The following is an 18,842-nucleotide window of genomic DNA, read 5'->3' as shown; positions in this document are numbered from 1 at the left end:
GGACAATCCATCCTTTCTTACGCTTCATCGTTTCAACTTATACCTCTTTGCAATGCCGGCGGAGACGGACTAGTAGGCAGCGGACTTTTGGCAGAATGTCCTCGGGGTATTTGAATGCATGCAAATGATTGGTGCGGGCGGAGTTAAGAGAAGCCTGGGTCGCCTGCCTGGTACTGACTGTGTTTCTTCCACGGCTTTTTCCCTCTTGAAGCCTCGCACATAAGATTTCGGTTGGTTTTGTCGCGACGTCCTGTCCTTCCAGGTGTTTGGTGAGATGACTTCGAACGGGGAAGATTATGCCGCCCAACTTTCCCGCATGCGCGTTCTTGCGAAGAATGCCGGAGGCGCAAAGTCGAAAACAGCCATGCTGTCATTGTACGCTCACTGAAACGCCATGCGTCTATCGGAACGAGCCTGTGTAATCCTCAACACCAATCGCAACATCCCATGCTCAGATGTCAAATGGCTTTTCTTCTCTCACACCCATCCTGACGTTAGAGACCGTACGAGGAGCATGGGCGACCGTAGGATACTGCCAAAATCTGAGCCAGGATCATTATCGACACTCAGCAATGCTCGCGGGGCTGCTAGCATGGAAGAAGAACAGCAGTCTTCAGGTGACCATTCCACGAGCTCATTTTTCCAGAGGAAGCCGAAATCAATGAGCTGAAACGTCGCGTTGAGAGTCTTGAGGACTTGCTTAGTAGGGGTGCACACGGCGCTGAGCAAGCAAATCCTATGTACAGACCAACTCCTTCAGACACTTGCGATCCACCCGATTTAGCCCAGTTGCCGGAGAATAAGTGCCTAGTTTGAACAAGTCTAGGTTATTTGGTCGGAGTCATTGGACAAATACTTTTGCTCTGGAGGTGAGTATGTGCAGGAGCTATTGATTGTGCAATTGATCGATTGTTTCGGCTGACAATCACTAGTTCCAGAGAATAGCAGTTGTTCTAAGCGGTGAGACTGATGGGCGGTTGGTCGACGAACCCACGAAGCACACCCTATCAGAAATCCGTTCTCTGCCTCGTACATGCAAGCTCCTCGCCTCTAGCAGGAAGGCAGTGCAGATTGAAAAGTGCTTCGACCAGAACCTTCCCCGTATGCTGATTGGCAGAGTGGTTGCGACCAAGCTTGCGCAGCTATACGTGTCGCATTTTGAATCGACTTTTCGCATTCTGCACGTTCCGACTTTCTGGAGGGAATTCGAAAGGTTCTGGGCCAGCTCTGCAGAGATCTCAACAGCAATATCTCTACAAATCCACCTTGTCCTGGCCATCGGATCTAGTATCTTCCTGGAGTCATCTTACGACGACCTTATCCCCACGCGCTCGCTAGTCTATCAATGGGCACAGTCCGCATATAATTGGCTATCTGGACCTACTGATAAGGGTCGCCTGAGTATCGACCGACTACAGGTTCAGTGCTTGTTGGTGCTCACTCGCCAAGTGCTTGCCATTGGTGCTGACCTTCTATATATCACTATGGGTCATGTTATTCGTATGGCTATTCAAAGGGGTCTTCACCGAGATCCCAGGCATTTCCACAAGATGACTCCTCTGTAAGTATAACCGACTACTCGTCCGTATCTACACCCTGTGTCATTTTATCGACTGTTCCTCCATGGTAGTCAAAGCGAGATGCGGAGAAGACTCTGGGCCACCATACTGGAGCTTAACCTACAGGCAGCGTTGGACGCAGGCGCATTGCCGAATTTTACACTCCAAGACTTCGATACGGAGTCTCCAGCCAATGTCAACGATTCAGATCTTGACGACCTCGGCAGGGTCATGCGCATTTATCCGCCAAATACAGTCACGAATTGTTCCCTGCTCCAAGCTCTGTTTGCAAGCCTACGCCCAAGATACGAACTCGCCAGGCGTATGAATTGTTTGTCAGCACCGATGTCGTATGAGGAAATCGAAAGAGCAACCTCCGACATCAACGAAGCTTGTCGCAGCTACCGATCACTCATGAAGGGCGATGACACTGCATTGACATTTAAGCAGAATCTTTTAGAGCTACTTCTCAGCCGCGGTCTACTGTGCTTGCATCGACCACTGGCGAGCCGAGCCCGCTCGAACCCTGCATGCTACTTCTCCGAGGAAAGTCAGCCTTGACGCTGCAATGGCTATTCTGTCTCCATTTCAGAACGAAGAGTTCTCTCACCTCGTGAGGGTCGGCGGTGGCGTTTTCAAGTCCCGGCTCATTCATGCGTCTTTGGCTGTGGCGTCCGAACTCTTGAAAGAGATTGAAGAGAATGGAGTAATGATGGAGCCGATAGGCCACAGGAAGACGCTGGTTGACGCGGTCGAAGAGGCCCTCTGTCGGACGGACCGACGCATCCAACTTGGAGAGACCAACGCCGATGTCAAGATGCACATGAAACTGAGCATGGTCATTTGCCGGCGAAAATGAACTTCGTAAGAGGCGAGTTGCCGCGACAAAGATTGGCACAGACCGCCAAAGAAAGCCTGGAAATGTCATTTTCTTGGCTTCAATCACGCGCGTCGCAGAGGGATGAAGAGACACTGGCCTGTCAGGAAGTCGGCTTTCAACAGGACTTCAACCTTGGCTCGGACATGGACTTTGAGGATATCTTTGGAATTATGGCTTTGGCCAAGACGAATCGTTTGGCATGGACCTAACATAACTGCAACCACACGAGTTTAGCGAGATATCAATTCGCAATAACTCACTTGGCCGTGATTCCACGGCTCTGCCAGCTTGCAGTCATCCAGAAACGCGTGGCTTAAAATTCGAAGGAACTCGCCGCGCTTGGACACCTTCCAGCTACGCTATACAAAAAAAATTCGTTTTTAATGTACCGTATGAGCTCATACAATGGACTGTAAGATGGATTTTTGCCATTGGCTTCGGTCAGCCGAAAACTGCTTCTCCGTGTTGGAATAGTTTCTCGACGGCGGCCCAGTCTTTGGCTTTTTGTTTCTCAAAGACCTCTATACCTTGAGTCCCCTGCTGATTCTCTGTCAGATATAATGTACAGTACCCTTCCAGCATTAACCAGGTGTTGTCAGCTTTGAAAGTTGTCGCTTGCGATTCCTCGGGTTTGGGGGGTTTTTCACTCTCAGCTAGCCTGTCAGGGTGGATGGTGTATTCATTGATGTAATACCATGGGCTTCCCAGATCTAAGCGACCTCCAATCATGATGGTGCGGCCATGTAGGTGCTGAACCGCAGTGGTGATCTGCGCTTTCCATTCATATCTATGTGCATTGGTCGAGCCTCTTTGGTTGTTGGAAGTGGCGATGGGAGGGATATTGGTACATTTTGTAAACTTCTCGAGGGCATTTTTGAACATGTTAGATCCATGTCTCCCAAAGGGCACAAAGGTCTTATAGCTAGACGGTAGTTCACACGCAAATAGGAAAAGAAAGGGGGGGGGGGCCAAAAAAGGGGTTGTTGGGGGGATTATTTTTCTGTGAGCAAAAAAATATGTATGGAGTACACATTGTCTATCTATGAATAATAATGATACAAGTCCGTTGTTCCCCAGCCTTCAGTCTAGCCCCATCCCGTCCAGTCTAATCCAGTCCAGCCTTGCTTGTTTTGTCTTGGTATGCATTGTGTATGCTTATGCTGTCGCCGTCTCCATCGCCGTAGCCATCATTGGCCCATCAGCACCGCCGCAGCCGATGCTGGTGCTGCTGTTGCCTCTTTGTTGTGCTGAGTTGAACCCTTTCCCTCAGTCCTCCCGGTTCCCTTTGCATTGTGATTTCCAATTCAACAAAACGTAGGCTTTAAAAAGGCAAAAAGCACAATCTGTCTGTTCCGTCCATCTGGAGCCGCCCTCTCTGCCTGTCTGCCCGCCTGATTGGCCGCCTGTGGAATGCAGAACCGTGAATCACCCACTCGTTGACGCCATTGCTCCGATATTGATATTGACATTGATCTCTGATAATGATGATATCCTCCATCCATTTTTCGTCCGTCCGTTTGTAAGATCGGATGCGTGTAACTTTCGCTTGCGCATCCCTATCTAGGTCTGGTCCGGGTCTGGACCGATGTGCACAATTTTGGTTTTGTTTTGGTTCCTCGTTTTTGGATTCGCCCCCTTTGTTGACATGCCATGCCCCGACATTCAATGATGCCATGCCATATCCTCACGTACGACATGACATGACACGACAGGGGATTACGACGGAGATGCAGACACAGACAACTTTCAGCCGCGCGTTGCCCTCGTGCAGCCTCTTGATTCGCCGCAGTCTAGAGACCAAAATCTCTAGGATCAAAGATCTTTCCTTCGTCGAATGCCGTCGTCCAATCATGCGGGAACCCCGAATCCGCCGCAGCGGGCACGGCTGCTCCTGTCTCCAGAGTTCTATTAGCAGCCATATCGCTGATGTCTGCTACTCCATTTCCAGGTGTGTCTGTCGTGTTGTTGTTATTGCTGGGTGAGGTCATCACGACTCCTTCTGCGTAATTGCCCGCGCCAACTGCTGTGGTCAAAGCCGTACATCCAAGTCCGGCGACGTTTCCGCTCTCATCCTGTGGCACGTCCATGTTCATGTTCAACATTGGGGGCGCTGACACATCCAACTTTATCGTCTCACCAAATGGCCCCTCGAGAGGAGGAAGAACGCCGATGTCTCTGTAGAGGGTTGCGACTGGCGTATCCTCCATGCCATCCCAACTCATGTTTGGATCATAATCCACGACGGCGGCGCCGAGAGAACGAAGCTCGGCCTCCGTGCGACGATTAGTTTCTGCCAGGGTCTCCGAGAGTGTGTTTGGACAAGAGCCAGTAGAAATAGGTTGTTGAGGTGTTGGCAGATGCAATGACATTTCGGCTAAGCTCTGGATTGGTGGTGTTTGCTTCGAAGTCTGCGCGGAAGGCTGAAAATGCGCCCGGATATTGTTAGGTGTCCGGGAGGACCGACCATTAGGCGTCTGAGAACTGCTCCATGGGGAGCCAGGAAGGACAGAACCGCCAGTAACATTTTGGCTTGTTCTCGAAAGGGTTGAGCGACGGCGAGATGCAGGAGTGGGAGTGCCTGGTACTCGTGAGCGGGCGGAGCCTGGGGTGGACCTCATCAACTGCTGTTGCCCATTGAGTGGGAGATGTGGAGTTGCTTGTAGGCCTTGTTGTTGCTGCTGCTGCTGTGCCCTTGACAGTCGAGAGTTTGACAATACCTGAGGTAACTGGCCTTGATCCTGGATTTGACTGTGCATCTGAAGCTGTGCCTGGGCTTGACCTTGGGATTGCCCACGAGCCTGGATATTCCCAGGAGACTGGAGCTGACGCTGGGCCGTCATCCTATCCTGGGATTGCATATGCGAGGCGGATTGGCCCTGGTTGTTGGGAGAGAACAGACTATGGAATCCCGGTCCAGCCTGGGCGATACCGAGTCCTGAAGGCCCAAATGGATCCTGGACACCGTTTGTTTCTATTCCATCTTGAGTCATATGCACCGCCTTGCGCTTTTGCCCAACATTGACATCTTCTTCCGCTTCTCTCTCGAGCGACTTCATTGTACCACTTGGCAAAGGAATGGGAAATTCGTACCCAGTAAATCGGGCAACCATTGACGGTGGTGGCTCTGGATCGGTACGGTCTCGTTCAAGCCACTTGAAATCATGTTTGAAACCGTCATTGAATTGGTTTGCCAAAGTCAAACCGGCCTGTGCGGCTGCTTGCGAAATGTGTTGGAAGTAGGTCTGATGACGCATCTGCTCTTCCCGCGCAATATTTGCAAGAATATCTTGCGCGCCAAGGGTGCCTGTACGGGCACGCTTTGCCGATGGCTGCTCTTCAGATGGCAGACCAGGGTCGAGGAAGCTTCCGCTGCTGCCGCTTCCTATCAGATCGTTCGCGAAAGCCGTCGGGTTGGGTGGTGACTGGTAATGCGCAGATATGGTGCGGCTTGTTTGATCTGCCATGTCTTGCATCGGGCTACTTGTGAGAGTGTGGTGACTGGGAAGGGTAGTCCCCAAGGGGGAAAGAATGTCCACCCAACGGGGTCGGTTAGCCGCTGGGTTGGGCGAGTGAAGAGGATTCATCAAGACATTGTCGCTCGACATTGCTTTCGCTGGCGCGGAAGCAGGATGACCAGGCATCTTGAAGGGACTACCCAGGACCTGCTTGGCAGGTGTATTCTTCCGGACTGGCGAAGACTGGGAAAATGAGCCTGCACCGTTTGGAGGGTGTCCATCATTGCGTTTCATCCCGCGTCGTGATTTGTTTTGAAGTGAGGGCTCGGGATGATGGAAGTCGGCGAATTCTGGTGTGTCTGGGATCTCAATTGGAGACCTGGACATCTTCTTAAGCAGCGTGCGACAAGCAGATCCAGGCGGAGATCCAGGCGTAGTAGGTGAGGTAGACTGCGCAGCAGAGACATTGGTCTTAGGAGTATGATTGGTGTTCTCAGTATCGGCAGCGAGACCAGGAGAGTTCACTAGACTGACCGCAGCGTTGCTAATCGATTCATTGACAGAATTCGAAGTGGCGTTCATGTTATACCAATTGTCGTCGCAACCTTGAGAAGGGCTTGGACCTCTCTCTACGTATATTTGCAACATACTTGCAAATTCCTCATCGGACAACTGGTCAAAGATGGTGTCCGGTTGTAGATCGGGAAGCAAAGAGCTTAAAGTACTTCCCCCTGCACCGTTGGTGACAGTATTCACGTTATCGGTTTCATTTTCCGTGGCAAATTGGTAGAATCGTGAAGCGTCACCGAGTACAAACGGGTCATCCATGTCAGTGAGGCACGAGCTCCGAGTGTTTGGAGCACCTCGAGTTGATGTATTGGCGAGGTACAGGCCAGCCCAAGGAGCATCGAAGCCTGAACCTGGGTTGCTACTCGAAGAAGCATCTGTTGGAGGGTCGAAGTCGAACGCATTGGAGTCGTGAAGTTGCCTTCGTTTCATCCACGCCGTCGCCATGATGGAGATGACGATGGATTAGAGTATTTGTAAACTAACCACACGCAGAGAGCAGGGATAGTACAACATATACGATACAGACGAGACGTGGGATGGAGGGTGAGGGTTTGAAGTTGAAAAGGTGAGAATGAGGTAAGAAGAGAGGAGGTTGGTAAGAACAGTGACAATTGAAAACAGAATTAAACAAATCTTCTCACATGATAGCAGTCACATTGGCGGTGACCTTGGTCGAATTGATTGTCGCCCCTGGGAAGGACAATAGGACAGGCCGGTTATTGAACCATTCTGCCGAACCCCATCTCAATACCCCAGCCCCTTTCCAAGCGGCAGAGGGAATGATTGCAGTGACTTGAGGCTCGACCAGACCCCTCCACAACTGAGATGTGGCGCCAAGGTTGGGAGGAATAGTGAATACTCCAGTGCAGACAAGCAAAGAGAGTCAGGTATTGCATACTTGTCGCTGAAGACCGGGCAAAGGATATGTTGATTTGAGCCAGAGCACCTTGGGCGTCGAGCATATACACCTTGTGAAGCACCTCTGGCTTGTTTCCACGTGCCAACTTGAATCACTTGAACTGGTGGGCACCGGATCCCAGTGGTCAACTCGACCAGTCTGCTGTTTGCAAGGGACTCGCCCTGAATTCATTCCACATCACACTGACTCTGCAAGCTTCTTCCCGCGGCGTCATAAGACGTGAAATATATTCTCATCTTACGGGTTCTCATTCTCTGCGATATTTCAGGAACGAACCTCTCTTTCTCTTCTGGAAGAACACAATACTCTGACGCGTTGGAGGGAAGGAGAGAAGGAGGAAGAGGGTCGTTCCGACCATCCACCATGGTGCCTTTGAACAAGGTCATAGCTTCTCGTCTCATCGAGTTCACAAGCGACAGTGCTGAAAGACACATGGCAGATAATGCACGAGGTCTGCACATGTCCAAAGGAACCTTTGAAGTTAAATGAAGGTTGAGTTGGAGATCAAGACAAAAGATGAAGCTGGCCCGGCAGATCTCCGGACCAAATAGATCGTATCACGTGCATTAGCAAGCCCCCTCGCCCCCTCGCCCTGCGCCCTTTTTTCCATGCAATGTTCTAGAAACGTGACAAGTACTGTATGTCGTATGCAGTGTGATATACACTTCTCTCGTTGTGCCAACAAAATGGATTCGTGTCCAGCACCGCCTGTCTCATGCGACCAAAGACCCTTGGGCAGGCCGCAGATCAATAAGCACAAAGACCACCGCCAGCATCCTCTAGGTCCCAAGCGCCAGCCATTCCCACAATCTGAGGCTCATCCGTATCCAAATTCTCGGCGCGAGTGATTCTGTCCTCAAATGCAATCTCGGCGTCGGCTTCCGTTCGCCGACCTCCCATGAGAAGTTTGCGGGCCCAGGCATCAACAGCGGGCTCTCCAGTCTCGTCTCTCGCTTGCTTCAAGAACGGGATGAGCGCTGTCCCACCCGTCCCACGCATCTTCTTCTTCGCGGCCCCCGCTTCTTCGGGCCGACCATAGCGAATCGCAGCGATTCCCATGCCGCCGCGAGGGACTGGATCAGAGCTGCTCTCTCGCCGTGTCCTTGACAAGCTCCTCGATTCTCGGCTCTTGACGATGATGTACCTCGAAACCATCTGGATATGCTTGTCTCGCAGAGCTCGAAGCATTGCCAGACACGCATCATATGAAACCGTCAGCTGTTGATTCGATTTGTTATACTCGACAAAATCTCGGATATTGGCTACTCCTTCCACCGCCTGCAAGAACCTTCGGTGAGGACCAGGCATATACTGTCTCATCTCGTGGATGAAGTTATGCCGGGGTTTTGGAGCCGCTCCTGGCTCGGCCTCGGATTCGGAAGTCTCGTCCTTTTTGGCCCCAGTAGGTCGGTGCTCAACCCCGAGAACAATGTCGAAGAATTGGATCATGCTACTCTGCGCGTTGGATCCGCCGCCATACTGCCGCCATGTGGAGTGCACGCTGCCATCATCGTAAAAAACACCGCGGGGGAGACCTGCGTCTTTCATGTTTTTGCTTCCGGCCAGAAAGGGTCGTATGCGGTGATAGAAAACGTGAGGATCACAACTGTCGTACATCCTCCCCAGCAAGGTGCCCAATTCGTCCAGCGTTTGGGCGAATGATTGCAAACATTTTGAAACTGTTTCCACATCATTGTCTCGGGCCGCTTGCATCGCTTTCAGCATGAGAGGGATTGACGGGCCTCCCTTTGCCTCCATGGCCACACTGACCAAATAAAACCATTGTTCGTCCAGCGAACCTGTGAAGGTGATCAAGGTGGAAAGATTTTCCAGAGCGAGACTATCGGAGAGGAATAGTGGTTTCCAGTTCCACAGAACCAGCCCGGCGTAGGTGGCGACCGGAGGGAGTTCAAGGTAGTCGGAGACTTGGAGGAGTGGGTAGGTGATGGACGGCGGCAATCTCTGTTGACTCTCGTTAGCAACCTCTCTGTGGTTTGGCCCGCCTCGTATAGACATGCCTCTGCGGGTTTGTCCCCGCCCCAGATGTAGCCATGGGTCAAAAATGCCAGAACAGTGTATGCCCTGCGCCACTCGGCCTCGGTCTCTAGGTGGACTGCGGGGATGACGGGTAATTTGTCGATAACGGCTCTTAATCGTTTTGACAGCAACAGCGACTGGAAGTTGTTTATGATGCGCTCCCACCGGTCGTAGACGGGATGTGGCAGACAATGCAGCGGCAGTTCTGAGGGAAGGAAGCCTCTCTCTGGCGAGATGCCATAGTCTTCGATGCGGGGAATCGGAGGAATCATGGTGGTGCAGAGGACGCTTGGAGTCTAGGGAAGCGTAACGGGTCCTTTAGCGCAAGGCTGTCTCTGCTGCGACTCGATGCCTTGCAGAAAGGGGCGTTTGCTCGTCCGGGTTGGAAAGAGTCGCAGTTTTCAGAGGGGGGAAATTGCCACGAGAAGCCGCAAGAGATCAAGGATAAATAGCACACGAGACCGAAATAGTATTGGTCAGCAGGGAAGGAAAAGGTCACGAGACAGAAGGAAAGAAACGAGAAAGAGGCGCGTAAGAGAAAAGAGTAAAGTAATCTAGACAAGCACTGGGAGAATGGAAATATCGGCGCAGAGGACGAACAAGACAAGCCCACCAGCTCGGGTGCGACGCGGGAACCGCCGGGCCTGGTTGAGAAGCACACAACAACAATGAGGGTGTCTCCTAAACGATTGGGAACACCAAAGGTGATCTCATATCAATGACGAAACAGCAATCCAACCATTTCCTTCTTGACTCGGCAATCGATGGATGTCAAGTCGGTGCCGTCGAGGTGAGAGGTGGAAAAATTATAAACAAGCGAGAAGTGACGACGGCCTCGGAGCTCGGAGCTCGGAAATAGAGTGCAAGTGGAATGAAGGAAGTTTCTTTTTCCGGTTGGAACAGTTGCTAGAAGCGAGCGCATTAACCACTAGGACGGTGTTAGCGGAAGCTAGTCGGCGCACTAAGGAAATTCATCACATTAGCGCATCATGCGTACCACTTGTCTGCACTTGTCCTCAATAATTATGCGCATAACCCCATCACCCCGCACGCACATCCTTCTCGCTTTGTTGCATGAGCTCTGGGCTGCGCTGGGCCACTTGCTGACTAATCATCGACTGCTGGCTCTATGCAGCCTTACTATGAACAAGAGTATTATTTTCTTCGCTCTGCATTGTCCAAATCGGGATTGCTATGCAGCATGCTCTATGGATGACAACTACTCATAATAGTTCTGAACTTTCAACCCCTGAAATTCAAACGCCGTACCCTCTCGCTTGTCAATTACCGTTTTATGATGGACATCCTTGACCCGCGCTCGAACATACTGGGTGCCCGTTGGAGCAGGCTTGTTGGGATCCTTATCCTCCTCCGGAAGGAGACCTAGGCGGTCGAGGAGCGGAGATGGCACTGTTTTCATCAAAGTCTTGTCTCCTGGTCGACTGAAATACAGGAGCCCCAGGCGGGGTGTATTCAGCTGATCTTTAGGAGGGGTGACGACCCGGTGGATGGTTGATTTGATGAAGCCTATCGCACGGGGTCAGTTACGCCTTGTTGGAGATTGAAAGTCCTCTATGATACTTACCATTCGTCAAGAACGTCAGGGTATCAGCAGCATTGCAGGTAATTCCGCCTTCGACAGGCTTGACCCATTTCCAATCTCCTTCTGGAGTTCGGATCTGCAGCCCCGCGATGTGCTGCGAGAAGAGCAGTGTCAAACTACCAAAGTCGGTGTGGCCGCCCTTGGAGTAAGCCTGGGCTTTATCCCATTCCTCCTGAGTTCTGACGTTATAAATCATATAACGAAGATGGTCGTCCGATAGTTCGTCATAGGCATGAGCATCTGCCAGGTAGTCTTCCGGCAGCTCGAGGATGATGGAGATCAGAACAAAAAGCTTGCGAATAACCTTCTCCCAGAGTTCGCGATGGAAATTGCGAATTTCGTCCCAATATTCCTGCGTGATGGCATGTTTTGGCACATCAGCAAGGGCGGGTATGTCCTTGGGGATATTGAGCTGTCCAACAGTAAGTTCAAGTCCGAGTCAGAGGTTATGGGCGTCTTCCCACCATCTCAATGTTTTCTTTGACGCCGGTGTCACCAATCCACCGTGAGTTTTCGCGATATCCAAAATACTCGCCTTCAGCAAAGTTGCAAGGAAAGAAGCGCTTCTCCTCCAGTGGCTGCTTGAAGAAAGTGTTCCCAATGCTGAATTGACGGAGGACTTTCTTGTCGTCAATACCAGTATTGATCACGACCCAGAACCCAACTCGGGTCAGGGCGTCATAAAGCTGCTTTGCGAGTTCTTGCTTGCCGCCTGGCTCGTCGAAGCGCGAAAGATCAATCGTTGTCAAAGGCGCCCAGTCGAGTTTCTCAGTGGTCTCGGCCGGCCGTGCCCATGGTTTCACAAGAATACGCTTTGTAACATCATTCTGACTTGTCGGTTCCCCGATTGCCGAGGGAGCCATCTCGCTCAATATACACACGTCCCGAGTCCCAGGATACAAATAGGCAGGGCGCAGTCGAACAAGGAGACACGAGCAGATAACACGCAGATACCTGACCGCGGATATGGAGTGACAATAGACATTTACCTGGCTGAAGGACTGCGGGGTTGTTATCAAACTCCTCGCCATGTTCGGTTCGTACTCTTGATGTAGCTGTTGCATCCAATTACTAACCAAGTATACATGCAGATTGCGTGCTTTTGTACTAAGGCGACGTGCTTTTTGCTTTCCCAACTCCGACCTTCTGTTACACTATGTCTCTTCGGTAGATCACCGCAACATATAAATACAATCTGCTAAAAACGTGAGAAAACGTGAGAAAACGCTTTGTTATCAAATGGTTATGTCCGTACTGACTGTTCTAGACCTTAAGCGAGTACAGCGAGCGATGTGTCGCCATCGCCCTTATCATGGCGGCATATAGCACCAATCGTTGATGCAAAAAGGCGTATGACGGCTTTGCTACTGCGATGGAAAATGCTCGGTGGCACGGACGGCCACGAGATGTTGACGTCTTCTGAAGTGCCCATGTCGTGATGAAGGACTGCGACCGAGACCAGTCTATACAGAATGGTTTGATGAAGCCTCAACTCCTTATTTAAGTCGTCCCACTGGGGGTCTGCAACAGGGAGAATTCCGACAGGATCATCTTTATATCTCTGTCTACCATCAGAGATTGAAGATGACTGCCAACAATAAGACCCCAGGTGATACATACACCCACGTCGTCGCCGAATCACCTTCTAGTGAAAGCGACATTGTGCTCGAAGAAGGGGACAAAGCTTTTGAGAAGAAGGTCCTGCGCAAGGTCGACCTCTGGCTGGTGGGGTTCTACTCATTGGTTTACATCTTTCGAGTCATTGATTCATCCAACTACTCGAACGCAGCCATCATCAACCTTGAACGTGGAACCGGCATCAAGAAGCAACTTCACCTTGATCCGTCTCAATGGGCATGGACCCTCTCCATCTTCTCTTACAGCTACATGATCTTTGAGCCGACCAATACTGTTCTCCTCAAGACATTCCGCCCTCGAATATGGATGTTTGTGCTGATACTTAGCTGGGGCATCTGCGCCTGTTGTGTCGCCGCTGTACAAAATTTCCAGGGCATGATGTGTGCTCGCTTCGCAATCGGCATGGCAGAGGCAGGGTTCTATCCCGCAGTGCTCTTCCACATGGACTTCTGGTATCGACCTACCGAACTCCCATGGCGCATTGCCTTCTTCTACTCGGTGGGGCAACTATCCAGTGCTTTGAGCGGCCTTTTGGCATATGCCATCAGCTTCATGGACGGCCTGGGAGGCCTTCCTGGATGGAGATGGCTCTTTCTGCTGGAAGGACTCCCGGCAATCATCCTCGCCTTTGTCGCTCTTTTCGGACTCCCGGATTATCCTCAAACGGCGCGGATGCTAAATGAGAAGGAACGCTTGTTCATCGAACGACGTCTGGCGCCCACAGCGCCGTCGGGCAAACGCCAGCATTGGGACTGGTCCTCTCTTAAGCGGCTCTTCGCAGATCCTACCGTCTACACCTTTGGGCTCTACTGGATCGCTCATGGCATAGGGGGCTTTGGTGTCTCGTACGCCTTACCAACTGTGATTTACCAGCTCGGGTTCACGGGGACTGCAAACTCGCAGCTGATGAATATCGTATGGCAAAAGTCTGCTTCCCGAGACCTAGAAGCTGCTGACCTGTTCGAAACAGCCACCCTACGTTTGCTGCTTCTTGTTCCTCAACACGGCCGGCTATCTGATTCATCGGAAATGGATTCGGCCCTGGACATGCGCCGTCGCAAGTGAGCATTCCGTCTTTTCTTCTCTAAGCCCTGTCTGCTTCCCTCTCTGTACTGACTCAACTGTCCAGTCGAAAGCACCACAATCGTCTGTTACATCATTCTCGTCACCGTCCACAGTGCGACGGTCAAGTATATCGCGCTCATCGTTGCCGTCTCGTGCGCTGGCTCCGCATACCCGGTCATCTGGCCCGAGCGGATTCGAGCGCTCCAAGGCACCGTCGCCGCTGGTATCGGGATCGGCTTGACAAACGCGTGTGCGCAGTGGAGTGGGATCGTCGGGCCGCACGTGTACTCGACCGTCTTTGGCCCAACCTATCACAAGTCCTATGTCATCTGCCTGTCCATCCTCATCGTGTCCATCATGTCGATTCTCACTTCGTGGTTCCTTATTGCTCGCAGAGACAGAAAGTGGGCACAGAGTTGAGAACGATAGAGGAGACCAACGGCTCGCATGGAATTGAGAAGCTTCCTGCATAGCATCACGCGAATACGAGAATAGTTGCGCATGGCGGAGGCTTCGATAATGCTGTTCAAAGTCGGATTCGAGATCAAGGTTCCAGCCAGGACGCACTAAGCTCCAGCCATCATCCCCAAGCCGAAGTAAATCAGAGGCTTTCGGCAAACGAGCTGCTTTTCTTGGGTTCAGCAGAAGATATCAGCGTTGTGTGATCTACTTGTACCATCGAAGCCGCCGTCTCGAGCTCGGCCATCCTGACATCTCTTCCTTCCCTCCAACGCTTCTTTCGAGTGAACATTGTAATCTCGTTGCAGCACGGCTGGGATAAAATCTGCTCTTGACGAAACCCAAGAGGACTTGTCTGGCACATTTCAGTACGAGTAGCTGAATGGCAGTGATCGGGAGTGCCACCGATGTTATCCAGACAGTTTGCAGTCATCGGCACAAGACAGGTCGGATCTCATCTATACCAATGTCGGAGGCATGCATGTCTCTAACATGGACCTCTGACGTATTACTGCAGGCCATATACGCTCTGGCCCTACTGTCTCTGAATTCAAGCCTGTCTATGCCCATTTGCCCAAGACACTCATTCCAATGAACCCTGCCAGCAGACTTGCGAGGCCCAGGCAAATCTTGCTATAGCTCGCATTTCTGGCCGTCATCTCTCCCCCATCGATGATCCAATCTCTGGCCCACATGTCCACGAGACCAACCCAGACCAGTATGCCCGCGGAAAGTGCATCCAGTGTTCCGATGGTAAGGATAGTATCCCTGTCATTGCCATTGAATCGGTGTATGACCCCAAGACCGATCGCCATGCCTAGCGGCGTAATCAGGGCGAAAGCCATGGCCATTGGAAACGTTGTGCGCCAGAACGAGACCGCCTTTTTTGAGAGTAATGCAATTCGCGCACCAAGAGCAAGGCCTTCGAAGAACTGGTGAAAGACAATGACTACAAGTAAAGTTTTGTAGAATGAGTCCCCGGCAACAACGAGCGTCAACCCGATCAAAATGCTGTGGAAGAGTATTCCGGCTTCCATGACAATGACCGACAACTTTGAGTTTGGGTTTGTAGGATCAAAGGGTGAACCATGGTTGTGACCAAGATTTGCCAAGCTATGCGAATCTCTGGTAGTCGCGCGCGCATCGTTCGTTGCAGCTGATTCCGGGATCAACTGGTTCTCCTTCGTAGTCGCGAAAGTAGTGGCATGTGTGGCTGGAGAGCCGTCGTCACCTCGAGTTCTCGCAAGGACGATTCGATGTCCAATGTACTCGAACAGGAACGAGATAAAGATTCCTGCCATAACAATCGCAGATGTCGTAGCCTCGTAATCTAACAGGCCCAGACACTCGTTGTTGAACATGAGAGAGGCATGGGTGTAAAGCTAGGAACATTGATTAGCTTTTTTACTCTCAATCCAGCATTCTGTGCTTACGTGAACAAAAGCCGTAGAAATGATCACACCAGTTCCAAATTGCTTGATTGTCGTAAATATGAAGGAGTTGACATTTTGAAGCGGGAGGTTGACAAGCAATATAGGTGCAAATACACCCACGGCGCTTGTGAACAGGACAACAAACAAGGTCCCTACACGAAGGCCTATGTTGTAGTCTCGTTTTTGAAGTTCACAGGAAGCAGAATCGGTACTTTCCGAACCGCCAACTGGGACGCAGTGTCTGGGCAATTGTCAGTAAGCGGAGATTCCAAATAAGCGAGAAGCTCGTCGAAGTTACTGACTCGACGCCGGCATGGAAATGACAGTCCATCTCTGCCTCACTTTCAGAAGCGTCATCACCATCACCGGACGAAGTCTCTCCTTCTGTCACAACCAAAACTTCTTCTCCGGCTGGACCGACGCAATACTGTTCGACTCCGTGCCAATGGCAGTCAGTGTATTCAGTCGGTGATTCTCCGGTGGCAGTTGCTGTTCCCGAGATGAGAACCTCTTCACCTGCACCGTTGATGCAGAATCTGTCGAAGTCAGCGATACTGTAAGGGTTCAAGCGGGCAACGTTATACGTTTGACTCGCATGAGTATGACACCCAGTCACAGCCGTGGTCTGGCCGGAAGATGTAGTGGTTGATGCTGAGACTGAGGCGGGTAGAGTTGACGTGGAAAATGTTGTCAAAATCGAAGCTAAGCTGTATGTCACCAGAGGCGTTTCCTCCCCATCCGGGCCATAGCAGTATCTTGAACAACGTCAGCCAAGCGAGACCAACCTCTATCTGAGGTCACATACTCGACGGTTGAGTGGTTATGACAACCTGTGTAGGTTGTCTGCGCAACGGCACCTGAAATGCTTGTAAGTAACAACAGCTGGCTGAGCATCATTGTGTTTGATCAAGACAATGCGGGAATATAATTGACTGCCGTAGATTGGGGATAGTATGAAACAGGTGAGCTCAAGAGACAAAATGCCGGGAGTTCTTCGAGTAAAAACTGTAGAAATTGTTGTTTGCAGATAACTCAATATATCATTGACGTGTGCAGCTGCAACAAGGGTCCGATCTTACATCGACTATCTCGGCAGCGTTGTTGAATTTTTCATTTTTCAGGATGATGAAGTATGGAAATTGAAGGCATCGTGTACCTTTGCCTGGGCATGAGGCCTTGATGCCACCACAAAATTCTGTCAACGACGGCAGCCAAGAAATACAATATGGCCCGCATAGCGGGTCAAGACAACGCTTGAAAGAATAGAAGGCATATTCCGCCATCAAATGGTCAGAAGGATGACAATAACTGGTCCAGCCTCGACAGGCGCGATGGGCTGTTAAGGTCCTCACTTTCGAAGCGGAGCGGATTTTGCTTGGCCTAGCGGATTTTACTTGGCATACAAGACGGCGACATCTCCACAGAAGTTGTCCTCAAGGCTTTGTCGATAGAGAAATGCTGCTGGAGCTCGGAGACCGCTAAAGAAGGAAAGAGGAACACCACATGGCTTCTGTTCGATGACGGAAAGACTGCGATGGGGTGTGGTCCTCAGCTTGGCATTCCGTAAACTCTTCCTCGTCTTTGCCGAATATCCTCTGCTTAATACAAAGTTCGAATGCACTTCGGTCTTTGCTTTTGCCAGAAGAGGGTCCGAAAATTCGGTAGTGTGGAAGAGGTGCGTTGAAACCGGCGAGGGCCTGGGCGTCCATGACGGATCTGCTCCGGCGTCGAGTAGTTACACCCGACAGGGTTGGAAGTAGACTGGTAGGCCGATGTAGAGTATCGCAAGTATAAAGATCTGCTTTATGCCGGTTTCTCTGGCACAGGAAAAGACCACACGAGCATTGCCTTCTGCCCGCAACTTTTAGTGTTACTGCCCCACAATGACTGCTCTTTTCAAGTCTCTTGCTCTCTCCGTGTCTTTGGTTGTCATTGCAGCTTCGGCACCACTCGATGTGCGACAGGTAGCTCCCTTTACCATAACAGCGACCAGTTGGGATGCAGGAGCTGTGACACAGTTCCCTATCCACTCGAGCTGCAATGCCTCTCAGACTCATCAGCTCGCAAACGGCCTCAACGAAACAGTGGCACTAGCTGCGCATGCGGCGGAACATATTCTGCGATGGGGCAACCAATCCGAAATATATCGGAAATACTTTGGTAACCGCCCGCCATACGAGGCCATCGGTGCGTATGAAATCATCGTCAACGGTGACAAGAGCCAAATGCTGTTCCGCTGTGACAACCCCGACGGAAATTGTGACTTGGAAGGTATCTCGTGAAGCGGCCGTATGAATGAATACTGCTGACGGGTTTCAGGCTATGGTGGCCATTGGCGCGGCGAAAATGGAACTGATGAAACTGTCATCTGCGATTTGAGTTATGAGACTCGCCGCTCGCTCAACCAGATGTGCGCGCTTGGGTATAACGTGGCGGAGGGGCCCACGAATACTTTCTGGGCCTCGGATTTGATGCATCGACTGTACCACATGCCAGCAATCGGTGGAGGATACATCGAGCACTTTGCCGAGGACTATGATGAGGCTATCGATCTTGCCAGGGGCAACAATACATTCTCGACCCATGATAGTGATACTCTGCAGCTTTTTGCACTCGAGGTGTATGCATACGATATTGCTGTTCCCGGAAAAGGCTGTCCAGGACAAAGCAGCGATAATGGCGACTCAGCATCGGCCTCGGCTACCCCCAGCGCAACGGTTGCTCCAGCACCTGCATCCACAAGCGGATCGCCAACATTGTCCGAGAGCCCTTCGTCGACATCCAGCCTGCCTGCGGTAAGATGACCATAAGGGTTTGTTCTGCCGAAACGCAAGTATAGCTGACTGATAATTTTCAGAACTGCCACACGCATGAAGGTGGAGACGTTCATTGCACGTAGTTAGTTGATGGTTCCCAGGTCGGATTTCCTGTGAAGGACCAAAGAGTAGTGCAAGGTCAATTAATCCAGAGTTAGATGCGCGTTGAGTCTTGGCAAGTATATAGATCTTGGGCACTACTCACCTAATAATACAGAGTAGGTTGAACCAATCTGGGACCATCAGGTGATTGTTTGACCGAGAAGGAAGAGAAGTTTCATGTGAGAGAAGAGGCATAAATCCTAACCCGTGCCAAGAGTTATCATGCCTAGCCTAATATGGCTAGTCCAACGAGTACATATCGACTGCAAGTACTGGGTATGTACCTCGTGCTCGTACGTCCTCTAC

At 51.2% G+C, this 18,842-nt stretch overlaps 8 protein-coding genes across 8 annotated transcripts; 3 read left to right on the top strand and 5 right to left on the bottom strand.

The window, feature by feature from the left end:
* Positions 1 to 1,103: 1,103 nt before the first annotated feature.
* On the top strand, positions 1,104 to 2,418 carry Z519_06268 (uncharacterized protein; the record flags this gene model as incomplete). The annotated part of the gene is made up of 3 exons (XM_016764008.1): positions 1,104 to 1,561; positions 1,631 to 2,044; positions 2,106 to 2,418. 3 exons carry the CDS (start codon positions 1,104 to 1,106, stop codon positions 2,416 to 2,418), a joined length of 1,185 nt encoding a protein of 394 aa, XP_016620332.1.
* A 462-nt stretch (positions 2,419 to 2,880) lies between these two features.
* Positions 2,881 to 3,321, bottom strand: Z519_06267 (uncharacterized protein; the record flags this gene model as incomplete). The annotated part of the gene is made up of 1 exon (XM_016764007.1): positions 2,881 to 3,321. The coding sequence occupies one exon, from the start codon at positions 3,319 to 3,321 to the stop codon at positions 2,881 to 2,883; it is 441 nt and encodes a 146-aa protein (XP_016620331.1).
* A 908-nt stretch (positions 3,322 to 4,229) lies between these two features.
* Positions 4,230 to 6,908, bottom strand: Z519_06266 (uncharacterized protein; the record flags this gene model as incomplete). The annotated part of the gene is made up of 1 exon (XM_016764006.1): positions 4,230 to 6,908. The coding sequence occupies one exon, from the start codon at positions 6,906 to 6,908 to the stop codon at positions 4,230 to 4,232; it is 2,679 nt and encodes an 892-aa protein (XP_016620330.1).
* A 1,222-nt stretch (positions 6,909 to 8,130) lies between these two features.
* Positions 8,131 to 9,692, bottom strand: Z519_06265 (uncharacterized protein; the record flags this gene model as incomplete). The annotated part of the gene is made up of 2 exons (XM_016764005.1): positions 8,131 to 9,308; positions 9,398 to 9,692. 2 exons carry the CDS (start codon positions 9,690 to 9,692, stop codon positions 8,131 to 8,133), a joined length of 1,473 nt encoding a protein of 490 aa, XP_016620329.1.
* Positions 9,693 to 10,639: 947 nt separating this feature from the next.
* Positions 10,640 to 11,886, bottom strand: Z519_06264 (uncharacterized protein; the record flags this gene model as incomplete). Its single annotated transcript, XM_016764004.1, has 3 exons — positions 10,640 to 10,947; positions 11,006 to 11,435; positions 11,488 to 11,886. 3 exons carry the CDS (start codon positions 11,884 to 11,886, stop codon positions 10,640 to 10,642), a joined length of 1,137 nt encoding a protein of 378 aa, XP_016620328.1.
* A 721-nt stretch (positions 11,887 to 12,607) lies between these two features.
* Z519_06263 (uncharacterized protein) lies at positions 12,608 to 14,146 on the top strand (the record flags this gene model as incomplete). Its single annotated transcript, XM_016764003.1, has 3 exons — positions 12,608 to 13,576; positions 13,632 to 13,722; positions 13,791 to 14,146. The coding sequence occupies 3 exons, from the start codon at positions 12,608 to 12,610 to the stop codon at positions 14,144 to 14,146; spliced, it is 1,416 nt and encodes a 471-aa protein (XP_016620327.1).
* A 599-nt stretch (positions 14,147 to 14,745) lies between these two features.
* Positions 14,746 to 16,515, bottom strand: Z519_06262 (uncharacterized protein; the record flags this gene model as incomplete). The annotated part of the gene is made up of 5 exons (XM_016764002.1): positions 14,746 to 15,567; positions 15,619 to 15,859; positions 15,921 to 16,154; positions 16,203 to 16,373; positions 16,424 to 16,515. The coding sequence occupies 5 exons, from the start codon at positions 16,513 to 16,515 to the stop codon at positions 14,746 to 14,748; spliced, it is 1,560 nt and encodes a 519-aa protein (XP_016620326.1).
* Positions 16,516 to 17,501: 986 nt separating this feature from the next.
* Z519_06261 (uncharacterized protein) lies at positions 17,502 to 18,422 on the top strand (the record flags this gene model as incomplete). The annotated part of the gene is made up of 2 exons (XM_016764001.1): positions 17,502 to 17,889; positions 17,938 to 18,422. The coding sequence occupies 2 exons, from the start codon at positions 17,502 to 17,504 to the stop codon at positions 18,420 to 18,422; spliced, it is 873 nt and encodes a 290-aa protein (XP_016620325.1).
* Positions 18,423 to 18,842: the final 420 nt, after the last annotated feature.

Source organism: Cladophialophora bantiana, assembly GCF_000835475.1.
Source record: "Cladophialophora bantiana CBS 173.52 unplaced genomic scaffold supercont1.8, whole genome shotgun sequence".
Classification (NCBI taxonomy): Eukaryota; Fungi; Ascomycota; class Eurotiomycetes; order Chaetothyriales; family Herpotrichiellaceae; genus Cladophialophora; species Cladophialophora bantiana.
Note: the sequence above shows the minus strand (reverse complement) of the source record. Positions and strands in the feature narration are given on the sequence as shown.